General features: G+C 64.2%; 1 protein-coding gene across 1 annotated transcript; it reads left to right on the plus strand.

The window, feature by feature from the left end:
• The first annotated feature begins 352 nt into the window (after positions 1–352).
• Positions 353–11,431, plus strand: GDF6 (growth differentiation factor 6). Its single transcript, XM_087735000.1, has 2 exons — positions 353–756; positions 10,480–11,431. Exons 1-2 carry the CDS (start codon positions 420–422, stop codon positions 11,361–11,363), a joined length of 1,221 nt encoding a protein of 406 aa, XP_087591126.1. The 5' UTR covers positions 353–419; the 3' UTR covers positions 11,364–11,431.
• The last annotated feature ends 869 nt before the right edge of the window (positions 11,432–12,300 follow it).

Here is a 12,300-nt window from a genome sequence, read left to right on the forward strand (position 1 = left end):
TGCCCACGCCCAAAACCACAGCACCTAAACTGCACCAAAGCGTTGACCCGTTGATGAGAAGTGGTACCCAAAGGGTGGCAAGCAAGACGCGCAGCATCTCTCCCCGGCCCTCCTGTCCACTTCCCGCGTGGAGTCCACAGCGAGGAGGGAGCAAAAGGACCCCCAAGCACCCGACCTGGGGGTGACCCGCCCCGCCGCGGACCGCCCCGCGGGGGCGGGCTGGCCAGCCCGCCCCCGCGGGGCGGTCCGCGGCGGGGCGGTACCGACGGGGCGGGGCGGGCTGCTCCGGGCCGAGCCCGCCCGGGTGCAGTCCCCGCTCCGCACCACGCCGCCGCGCAGTCCCCGCGCCGCTCCGTGGGCCGCCGGAGCCGCACGTCGGGCCGCCCTCCTCTTCCTCCCCACCGCCGCCGCCTCTCGCTATGAATGCACGCCGGGCCCTGCTCTCCGCCGCCTTGCTCGCCAGCCTCCTCTGGGATTTACCTTGCTGCCTCCCGGCTTCCCTCCCCGCCGCCTCGGAGCTCGCCGCCTCCTCCAAGGGCGGACGGGGCCGCAGGGTGCCGCGGTCCCCACGGGAGAACCGCCCGCGGCAAGAGGGACACGCCGTGGGCCGGGCGCTCCCACGGGCGGAACCCCACGAATACATGCTGTCTCTGTTCAGGACTTACTCCATCGCGGAGAAACTGGGCATCAACGCCAGCTTTTTTCAGTCGTCCAAATCCGCCAACACCATCACTAGTTTCGTAGACAGGGGACGAGGTAAGTTTTGCCCCCCCCCCGCCCCTCACCTTCCCCCCGGGGCTGCGGGAGCCCCTTCCGCGCCGCTCCGCGCTGCGCGGCTGCCGGCCCGCGGAGCCCGGCGCTCGGGAGGCGGGGAGCGCGCTGCATCGGCCACCGGTGGGGTTTCCCCCCCACACTCGGTACTGCAGAAAAGTGGATCTTTCGGTAAATTGTGGATCGCGTTGTTTTATTTTCAAGCAAACTGCCCCGCGGCGCTGAACCCGGAGCGCAGCAGTCGTAAATGCTGCGTGCGAGAAACACGCGTGTTCGTCCCCGAATCATCACGGGGCGGTGGGAAACACGCCCCAGCTTTGCAGGCGCGCTTTGGATGTAAATGCAGCCTTGGGAGAAAAAAAAAATAATCGCTTTTCTGGTTTCTTCCCGTCTGCCGAAGGCAGGATCGCTCTTATCGCTGGGGCTGTAAGGCAAATAGAAAGTTTAAACTGACCGAGGGCAAACATTCGCTGCGTAAAGCTGCTCTGGCGAAGGGTCGCTTTATCGGGGTTACCTGGAAGAGCACCAGCCCCGTTTGGAAGCGTTGGGGCCGGGGCGCAGCCGGCTCCGCTTGTGGGGGTCAGCCTGAAGCCCAGGTACCCCCGGGGCGCGGCGGGGGGCGGCCCGGGCTCGCCGTCCGCTTCGGGGCCGCATCCTGCGCCCTTCGAGCCCGGTGTGTGCGGGGCCGGTCCTCACGCGTCCCCGCGCCGGGGGCGGCAGCGGGGTCCGCGCCCCTCGGCTGCCCCGCGGCGGGGAGCCCGGAGGAGGGGAGCGGAGGGGGCGGGCGGCGGAGCCCGGGGCCGGGCGGGCCCCAGGCCTTGCCCGCGCTCTCCCCGGGCAGCACCGGTGGCGCGGGGCCCCCGGGACCCCCCCGCGACCTGCAGCCCCGGCCGGGGCCCTGCTTTGCTTTTCTCTCGTTGTTTTATCTGTCGCTCGTACTCGGGGCAGCGGGTGGAGATTTCTCGGCGATCCAGAGGAAAAGAGAATTTCCCTTCCCTCAAAATGCCCTTTTTTTTTTGTTTTTTGTTTTTACATTACCCTGGTTCGTGAGCCATTAACGACAGAGTAGTTAACAGGTTCTTAATGACGGTTGTGCATTCTTCCCTTCTCTCCCCCCCCTCCCCGATTTGAAGACCCTCCCCTCCCCTCCGCCCCCCCCGGGACCCTGCCCGTGTACCTGCCGGCGGCTGGCAGCGCCGTCCCGCAGCCGCCGGGGGCCGGGGAAGCCCGCCGACCTCCCCGCTTCCCTGCCCTTTCGGGGCAAAACGCAGCGCCGGGAAAGCCTCCCGGCTCCCTTGGAGCTACAGGGGCCGCTCGCTCCCCAAACCCCACCGAACCCAAACCAAGCCTCTCCGCCGCCTCCCCCAGCCCGCAGCCTCTCCGGCACCCACGGCTCAGCCCCCCGCCCCATCGCCACCCCCGGCTCGGGGGGGGCTCCCCCGCAGAGGGGGCTCAGCGGGGCCCTTCCCCTCCCGCCCCTCTGGGCTCGGGTGGGTGCGTGGAAGCGCCCACGGTGGGTGCCCCCGCGGTCGGCAGCGCCCAGCCGTTTCCGAGGGGAGAGGGAACACGGGGTTTTTACTCTCCGCCTTCGCCTTCTGGGGGTTGTTTTCTTCGTCGCGGCTCTAAAGGGGGTGGGGAGGGACGAGGACTCGCTTTCTAGAAATACGGTTTCGGAAGTCCAGCCCTCAGGGACGCGCTGTCCGCTTCGCCCCCCGGGAGGAGACGGGGTGCTGATCCTGCGAGCCGCGGGGAGAGGGAGCCGCGCTCCGGATCATCTTATTCTTGATAACCAGAAGAAAGACAGTTAATTTACCAAATTTAGCTCATCTCGCTGCATGGGAGATTCTACTCCGGGGGAAGTGGTTTGCTAACAGAAGTCCTGGTTTGATTAAGGAAAAGCCTCACTTTTCCCCATTGATTTTGATTTGATGTGTCACAGGCTGTGACCTTCTGCTGGACCTTCTGAGGGTTGCTTAGCATCAAGCCACTGATTGGAGTATTTCAACTCAGTGATCTAATTGAGTGTTCATGTCATAACATATCAAATATTGTCCTGTCTCCCATAATGAAGCGGACCAGCCAATGGCACATCACCAAAAAACTTCAAGAGAGCTTCCGTTCCTCTGAAGTGGTAGCTATTTTACTGCCCACCTCCCCGTGGGCTCCTAGCCCAGTTAATTGGCGAGCTGGAGTTGTGCTGATGATGAACAGTCTTTGCTCAGGGAAAGCGGGGAAGGGGGGGGGGGGGGGGGAAGTTTCTGTCAATTCATTTGCAGACAATATAGCCGCCCAAATTGACCCAATTAGATGGGCTGCTCTTTACCTAAGCGGCAGCTCCGGGGGATACGGCGGTGGCCGTCCCTCCTGCCCGCACGGCATCCCTCATGGCAGGATTTCGGGGGGCCAGCAGCCCGGAGAGGAGCGCGAATCAGCTTTTAGTCCTGCCGAGAAATGCTCTTCCCGCACGGCGTGGGCTGCTGTGCCCGCGTGTCCGTGGGGGAGTCCCGCGGGAAGGGCGGCCGGGCTGCCGGCTCCCGTCCAGCAGCGGCCCGGTCCCCGCCGCCCGCCGCAGCCGCGGGGGCAGAGCGCTTCGCCGCCGGCACCAGCCACCCCTCCTCTTCGCCTCTTCTTTCTTCCCTTCCCGCTTGAAGCTAATAAGATCGCTTTCAGGCTAGCTCGAGAGGAGGAAAGCCACACTACCGCGTTACATATATATATATATATTTTTTTTTTTCCAGTGGTAGAAAAAGAGCGCAGAAAGGGGGAAAAGGGTTTGCGATTCCCCCTTTTCCACCCCCTCCCGCCCCCCACTCGCTCCCTCTTGTTACGGTCGCAAGATCAGACAGGACCTAGCTGAATGTAGGAAAATTACTGTTGGCACATGAAGTAACTCATTAAAACGCAGATGGTGCTCTCGCTGGCCTCAGGACCCCCAGCATTGGAGCTCCACAGTAAGGCAGGACAATTAGGAACTGCAAGGACTCCACCAGGCAGGGGGAAAAAAAAAAAAGAGAGAGCGGGAGGGAGCTGGAGAAGGGAGCTATAAACAAGCAAATCCGCAGCTAGTAAGAAACGCGGCACGGCTCGGAACAAACCGAAAACAAAAAAGCAATAGCCGGGCTGCGAGGGAGCGCGATTTTCAAAGGGATCTCCCGTGGGAAGGGAATGCCAGAGGGGCCGGCTGCCGCGGGCGCCCCTCGCCCTGCCCGTTTGTGCCTGCGGAGCTGCCCGCAGCCGCGGTACCGCCGCCGGGCTCCCGCACACGAACTGCTGAGCTCCGCGCCTAAGGGACGGGGAAAGCGAAATGGGTCGAGATCGTCTCCTTTTTCCCTCCCCGTTTTCTTTGTGCGGTTTCGTGTTCCAGTTGAGAGGCAGCCGATTCAGATGGGCAGGGGTCCGACCATCGTGATTTTGCTCTTGCCGTTAGGGTCGGGAGGGGGGTGAGGAGAGGGGGCAGGAGGAAGGGGGGATCCCGTGTGCAGAAGCTGGAAATGGCCGGGCTGTGCATGTGGCAGCAGCAAAGAGCGTAAATCCCACTTGAAGTTCATCTAGTGCAACATGTTTATGCAAAACAGCGGGTTTCTGGGTGGACCGAAAGCTGCAATAGAGTGTAATCTGTGCAGCGCCTTTGCCCAAGCAGTGTTGTCGTTGGCAGAAGGAAAATGAAATATAAGCAGGGAAGTATTTTAATGGGGAAGGAGGGAATTCACAACTGTTAATTATTTGGTGACCTTGTATTCGATTTGTTTGAGCCCCTTATAAAAGCACTAATGCAGACCAGACGGCCGGAGCGCGGCAGCGAGCAGCCGCTTCCCATCCCCGCCGTGCGCCCGGGGAAGGAGCGAGCGGCCCGGCCCGGCCCGGCCCGGCCCGGCCCGGCCCGGCGGAGCCTCCGCACCCGCGGAGCCGGCAGCGCGGGGGCTGGCGGCGGTCGGGGAGCGGGCCGGGGCTTTGGCTCCGCGCTGCCGGCGCTGAGGGGTATTTAGGGGGTTGTTCCCCCCCCGCCCCCGCGCTGCGGGAGCTGCGGAGGGGAGCGGAGGGGAGCGGAGCGCTGCGCGGGGCTGGGGCGCGGGCGGAGCGGGCAGCGGGCTTCCCCTCGGAAGCCGCGGCCGCACCGCTCGTCTCTCCCTCCCGAAAATCGGGGGTTTCGGAGGGGGCGTCTTTTTTATATTTTTATTTTTTGTTTGTTTGTTTTCTTTTGCGAAGGCGCGGGGGCTGCGCACGGACGGGGAGGGCGGTCTGGGGAAAGCAGCGCCCGCAAGAGCCGGGAGACGGAGCCCCGCGGCCGCTCCGCGGCGCAGGCAGCTCGGCGGGGCGATGCGCGGCCGCGGAGCCGCTCTGCTAACGAGAAGGACTAATTAAAACCCATCAAGCCATTCCGGTGGCTCCTGATTTTTTTTATTTTTAATTTTTAAATCCAGAAGCCCCCCTGCGGGGCTTGCTAAGAGGCGGCGGTTTTTTATTTATTTTTTTTTTCTGTTTTTTGAGGACGGTAGGACGGAGCTCTCCGCTTCGGGGGTGTTCAGTTTCCGCCGCCCGAGGGGCGATGCCGTGCCGCAGCCTGGGCTGGCCCCAACCGGGAGCCGAGCGACCCGCGGGGAGAAAACCCGGCGCAGCCCGGGGCCGGCCCGGCGCTGGGCACGGCAGCCGGGCGCCTCGCCCTCCTCATTTTCCTCCTCGCTTCGCAGTCCTAGAGAAAAAAAGCAAGCGATCGGAGAAATGCTCGTTTCCTTGCGATTTCGGGGCAGGCTGGAACGGAGTTTGGGCGTCCTCGCGTGCCTGAAGTCTGGTTTCTGAGCGAAAGGGGACGTTTCAGTCCTTGCTAGCTGTGGCCAGATCTGTACGTTGTGTTGCTGTATCCCGGCGCTTCCACATATACGGCTCAGAAATAACCTCCAAAGCGTCCCTTCGCTCCATTTCCTAGCTCCGAGCGCTGGGAATATTCAGTCCGATTTTCTCAACACGAATAATTTGAGAGGAATGATTTCTCCTCGATTGAAGTTTTTCGGGTAGCGAAACGGCCGCAAACGGGGAAAGGGAAGGGGACTCTGTTAATGTCTCTTACAGCAGGTAGCAACCCCCCAAGGAAGCCCCTCTCCGCCTCGGCGCATCTCTTGGGGCGATGCCGACGGACGAGGGGCCCCGGAGCCCCGCGGGATGCGCCGCGGGTGTCGGGGCCGTCCCTCTGCGCCCGAGGGCCGAGCGTCGCTCGTGGGAACCGGGGAGGCGGCGGGAAGCGGCGGGAAGCGGTGGGAAGAGGCGGGAGGTGGCGGGAGGCGGCGGGAAGCGGCCGTCGGCAGCGGCGAGCCGGGGAGCGGGGCGAGGGCAGGCAGCCTTCCCGGCGCAGGTACGGCAAAGCGGTGATCAAAGGTACATGGCAGCCAGGTGCCTCCCTGCTCCGGGGGGGGGGGGGCGGGGGGGGGGGGGGACGACGACGAACAAAACAACAAAAAAAAACCCAAAACAAAAACCAAAACCGGCCCTCCATCAGCTCGCCGGGGTTTTGGCAGGATTGGGAACTCGTCCGAGGAAGGTGTGGTCTTTCCCAGTTACTCGATAGCAAAGCGAACGAAACCTTTAAATCTAATCACCCGGTGTAATAAAAAACCACGGCGAGGCAGGCGCTGGGAGATGCGGAATTGAAACCCGGAGAAATCCCACACATGGAGAGTCAGCCCCTCGTTTCCACAGCTCGGGTAGTGCTCCGAAAGGAATACCTGTCAGCCTGGCGACTCCGCAGACAACGTGTGGGCAGCCCCTCGCAATTACGACGGATATATGTTTTAATTTCCAGATTATTATTGAGCGAGCGCCTGCGAAGGGTCTTTAAACTGCAAATGTGCTTTTGGTTTGCGAGTTTAAATACGGCTTGAAAGAGAATTTGGGAATGGGAAAATTCTTCTTGAATGTGGTTTGGGTATAATTTGCAGTGATGTAAAGTTAAGATCTGAGCCCTGATGAATTGGCTGGGAGCCCAGTACCTGATCTGCCATGAAAAGGGAAACTTTGTGTAGCCTTCGTTAACCCCCGGCTCGCCTCAAAGCCCAGGCTGCCGGCGAGAAAGCGACCCCGGGAAGCGGGAGAGGGTTCAGCCTGGGAGTTAAAGGAAACCTCCCGACCCAGCCATTCATTTAGCCTTGGCGATGATCAAACCGCAGAGCGGAGGAAAGCGGGGGGGAGGCAGGGGGGGCCCGGCGCAGCCCCCCCGGCCCGGCCCGGCCCCTGCCCGCCCCGCGGGAGCGCAGACGCCGCTGCCCGGGCGCTTGGGAAAGGGCAGAGCGGAGCAGGGCTGCCCTCCTCCCCCACCGCTGACACATGCTTCAATTCCAGATAGATCTGCTCCCTTCTTCTCCCCCTCCTGCCCGCTCCCAGTAGTTTATCTTCGCCCGAAAAAAATAAACAACGGAGAGCCGAAATAGAACTAATACTTACCGCGTAACCAACATTCATCTAAATTAACGTTACAAATATAAACACACCTCTCCGGTGCATTTTCTGCAATGGGGCTTTCCCCAGCCCGGCTGGATGTGAGATGACTTTACTGCTCTCTCCAAATACTTCGGTAACGGGAATATCGATAACGACAGCCTCAACCGGCCTGAGAAAAAGGCAGACCTCGAGCTGGCTGTTAGAAAGCCCGGGTTTCACCCCGGCTGCTCCCTGGGTTTAAAGGAAAACTGAAGAGGAGAAGCCCCGCTCCGTGCGCGCTCCTCACCCGGAGGGCGAGGGGCAGCCCGGGTGTCCCCAGTCCTGGCTGCCGCCGCTCTTTGTGTGCCGGGAGGGCGGCAGCTCCGCCGGAACAAAGGGTCCCCAAGCCAGCCCCGTCCCCCCCCGGTTTGTGGAGGCTCCGGAGGTCCCGCTCTCCCTCCCCGCCCTCCGCTGCTTTTCCCACCCTCTCGACGGCGCTGGGAGCGATCCAGTCCCGGTTTAGGATTATGTATTCATCTGGAATTATTAGGTTACAAGAGTGAATAAATAGCGTTTATCTGATCGGATTCAGAGCTGCTTATTTGAAACAACCGGCAGCCCTGCCCCTTTCGGGGAGCGGAGCGGGAGCCGGCAGCCGCACGAACCGGCGGGGGTTTTCCAGCGCGGAGTCGGTGCTGCCTCAGCCCGGCTCGGAGACCCGCTTGCCCGGGGGCACGTTTCTCTGCCGTGCCACGCCACCGAGCCGTGCAACGCGTTCAACCTCCGCCGAGCTGGAGCTTCAAAGGATGCTGCTGGGGAGCACCCTCGGAGCGAGCCTCTGACACCCGCAGGACCGGGGCCGGCTTCCCCCCGCCCCGCCGCATGACGGGGGTCTGCAGACCCTTTGTAAACCGCTTTCAGCAGCGGGGACCCGCGGGGGCCGAGTCCCCGCGCCGCAGCCGCCCCCCTGCGGGGGGGCTCCCGGGGGGGCCGCGCTGCCACCTCCGTGTCCGCCCACCCCCCTGGAAAGGGCTGCCCTCCCCTTCCCCGAAAGCCCGGGCCAGCCTGCTCCTGCACCCCGGGAGGGATGCGGGGACCCCAGGGCGGGGGCACCGGCCAGGGGCAGGACGGGGAGGCGGGCGGCTGTCTGCTCCGGAGGGACAGCGCGACCCCCACCTCCACCCCATCGCGACAGGGGAGTATCAAACAGGGCGAGGATCTCCCTTTGTCAACCAAGCCTGAGCCCCCCCCAAGCAGAGAGATGCGGAGCTGCGCCCAGGCCCGGCTCTGCCCGCACCCTAAAGCCGGGGGTGGGCCCAGGCAGGCGAAGGCGCTGAGCTGGTTTCCTCGACGGTCGCTGGAGCCCTTGGAGGAAGGTGGGAGGCAGCTCGGCGGGGCCAGGAGCCCCGTCTGCGCCGTGTCGGATGCCCGGGCATCTGACGGATGCTGGGCGCAGAGAAAGCCAAAGGCGAGAAGGAGGAGGGGGACCCGCACGTCCTTGCCCGAGGGATGCACATCCCCTTCGGTCTGAAGCCCTCAGTCCTGCCCGGGACCCCCTTGAAGAAGGAACAACGGCCCCAGAGCTCTCCTGAGCTGCCGTACCTTCCTCCCGCCACCCAGGCGCACCTCAGCCCCTGGCCATAACCGTGTAATGGGCGGAAAAACACCTCCAAACCTACAACCGACCCATGGACTAAATCCTGCTCCGTCCTTGCAGCGCTGCCGAGACCGTCCAGCGCCCGTAGGCAGCTCCCGCTGGATTTCACTTTTCATCTGATCGATGGAGCAGCTGTTGCCGTCACCTGGGGCCGTGACGGCATTTTTCGGGCTGTGTGTGTGTTTTTTGCAGACTCCCCCTGGGCCTCCCCGAGAGGGGTGCGCGGCCGGCCGGGCTGCCCCTCGCCCCCGGCTGTGCGCTCCTCGCCCGGGCAGGAGCAGCCTCGCCGCGGGGAAACCGCCCAGCCTGAAGCGGGGGCAGGGATGCGGCAGGCCCACGTCCAAATTCCCCGGGATGCGCGAAGGGACTGACCTATTTTCGCACCGCTCCCCCCGGCGCGCAGCCCCCGCGGAGCGCAGCGCAGCGCGGCCGGGGCGGGGGCGGCTCCGGCCCCGCAGCCCCCTCTCCCCGACCGACCCGCCCTGCCAGGCCACGGCGAGGCGGAGGGCAGCGGCCTCGCTCCGGCCCGCTCGCCCCGGGGCCAGGGCAGGTGTGCGGTGCCCGGCGGGCCCCCAGCTTCGCGGCCGGGGATGCTCCCCGGGGGCTCCCCGCGGGGCGGGGGGGGGTGCGCTCGGCAGGCTCCGCCGTGGGCTCCCGCGGCCTGGAGGGGACTCCCCGTCCACGCTCCGTCTCCCTCTTGGCGTCTGGGGGAACGCGCACCGACGCAGGCCGACTCTGCGGTACGCTAATCCGCACTGATTAACTGGACGTTAATCCGCATCGCCGTGGCGCGTCTGAAGGTCTTGGTTTGCATAAATCATCCCGTTGTCCCTCCTGCCCCCCAGGAGGTTCCCCCAGGCCTGTCAGGTGGAGCCGAGGTTGTGAAATACGCTGATTAGGAACCGCAATGACCTTTGATATCAATAAATAACAGGGGGCTGTATATTTCTTTAGTCTCCGTCTCTACCCCTGCAGCGGGCTGAGCGTGGAAAAGCGGCGAGGGGCTGCTGAACAGAGGCTCCAGTGACACTTTTACTATTGAAATCTACACAAGCTTTACTAGCTTCTGGGGAAACCCAGGGGCTTTGGGAATTTTTGTATTTGCTGGGTTGTAAACATTTTATTGGAAAGCAGCTCAGGGGAATCTGGTTTGCTTTCTGCACCGCACTTCGTACACCAATGTGTCAAAAAAGAAGTCCAGGTTTTTCTCTTGAAGGAGACTATATATGTGTACATGCATATATGTGTCCGTAATGCACAGGAGCACACAAACCCTGCCCGTCCCGCATCGCTGGCGGGGCTGATGGGCAGACGACGTGCGTGGCGCAGGGGCTGCCTCTGTGCGGGAGAGCGGTCCCCTGTCTGGTGCGGTCCTTCCCTGCCTCCTCTCCTTTCCCTCCCCTTCTTCTCTCTTCTTCCTTCTCCTCCTTTCTCCTTCTCTCCTCCCCGCCCTCCCCCGGGCCCAGCTCCCGGTGGAGCCCCTGGTCGCGCTCCGGGGGCGGCCCCGGCTGGCGGCGTGGGCGAGGCGGGCAGGAGCGGCCCTGGCCAGGCAGCCGGCGGCCCTGCCCGCCCTTCCCCTCCGCCGAGACCTCTCGGCAGATCCCCCCGAGCGCAACTGACTGTAATTATTTTTTATCTCGCAGACGATCTCTCGCCCGCTCCCTTGAGGCGGCAGCAGTATGTGTTTGATGTCTCGACCCTCTCGGAGACGGAGGAGCTGGTGGGGGCCGAGCTGCGGCTCTTCCGCCGGGCCCCCCGCGGCCGCCCGCCGCCCGCCGCCCCGCTGCACATCCAGCTCTTCCCCTGCCTTTCGCCGCGGCCGCTGGACTCCCGCGCCCTGGACCTGCGGGCGGCCCCGGCCGCCGGCTGGGAGGTCTTCGACGTGCGGCAGGGCCTGCGGGAGCCGCGGCCCTGGAAGCGGCTGTGCCTGGAGCTGCGGGCGTCGGCGGGCCGCGGGCCGCCGCGCTGGCTGGACCTGCGGGGCCTGGGCTTCGGGCGCCGGACGCGGCCGCCGCAGGAGCGGGCGCTGCTGGTGGTCTTCACCCGCGCCCGGCGGCGGAGCCTCCTCGGGGAGCTCCGCGCCGAGCTGGGCGCGCCGCCGCCGCCTCCGCCGCCGCCGCCGCCCGCCGCCGCCCGCCGCCCGCCGCCCCGGCGCCAGCGGCGCACCGCCTTCGCCAGCCGGCACGGCAAGCGGCACGGCAAGAAGGCCCGGCTGCGCTGCAGCAAGAAGCCGCTGCACGTCAACTTCAAGGAGCTGGGCTGGGACGACTGGATTATCGCCCCGCTGGAGTACGAGGCCCACCACTGCGAGGGGGTCTGCGACTTCCCGCTGCGCTCCCACCTGGAGCCCACGAACCACGCCATCATCCAGACCCTCATGAACTCCATGGACCCCGGCTCCACGCCGCCCAGCTGCTGCGTCCCCACCAAATTGACTCCCATCAGCATCCTCTACATCGACGCGGGCAACAACGTGGTCTACAAGCAGTACGAGGACATGGTGGTGGAGTCCTGCGGCTGCAGGTAGCGGGCGGGACGCCCCTCGGCGGCGGCGGCCGGGGCTGCGTCTGGCGGAGAAGCGCCGGCGGCGGCGGGGAGCGGGGAGCGCCCGCCCGCAGCGCGGCTGGGGCGAAGGGGGCCGGCGGGCGGCGGCCGGCGGGGAGCGGAGCGGAGCGGAGCGGAGCAGGCCGGGCCGGGCCGGGCCGGGCCGGGCCGGGGCGGGGCGGAGCGGGGCGGCGGCGGCCCCGGCGCCCGTTTTGGGCGGCAGCCGCCCGCGGCGGCGGCGGGGGCTCGGGCAGCGCCTGCCGGCGGCGGCCGTGCGGGGAAGGGCGGGCGGCGGGGCCCCCGCCGGGTCCCGTCCCCGTTCCCTTCCCTCCCCCGGGGTTTATCTGCGATCTGTCCTCCTCCCTCCAAAGGTGAAGGCAATTTACCAAGTACAAAAAGAGTCGGGGGAGGGAGAGGGAGCGGACTGATCCCTCCCTCTGAAGTTGCTCTGGAAAGGGCTGTTTCATTTCTGCCCTCTCTCTTTCACATTCCTGCAAGATTACCGGCCAGAAATAGCCTACGGCCCCCCACCCCCCAAAAGGAAAAAAAAGAAAGAGAAAAGGAAAAAAAAACAAAAAAATTGCTCAAGATAGATTGTAATTACCAGTTAGGTTTTATTTTAAGACAGCAATGAAAAACTGTGAAGAGCGAAGTGTTACAGAAAGCACAACCTGGGTGGATTGGAAAGGAAACTCCTTCGGATTTCAGGAACAGCGCAAGGATGCCGGTGCCAGATCTCGGGGTAGCTCTAGCTCGGCAGCCCTCCCAACCTGCAGCAGTATTACACGCAAATGTTGTGCTGGAAAAGGCGTTTTATGTAAGATTCCTGTTTCTTTCCAGCCTTTGGTCTCAGCTGTGGCTTCACCCGAGGAAAGTGCACTTCGAAGCATGCCTAGCCCTTTCTTAATGTAACTATTATG

Source organism: Nipponia nippon, unplaced genomic scaffold (genome assembly GCF_047370975.1).
Source record: "Nipponia nippon isolate SJK-2023a ecotype South Korea unplaced genomic scaffold, ASM4737097v1 scaffold_1, whole genome shotgun sequence".
Lineage (NCBI taxonomy): Eukaryota > Metazoa > Chordata > Aves > Pelecaniformes > Threskiornithidae > Nipponia > Nipponia nippon.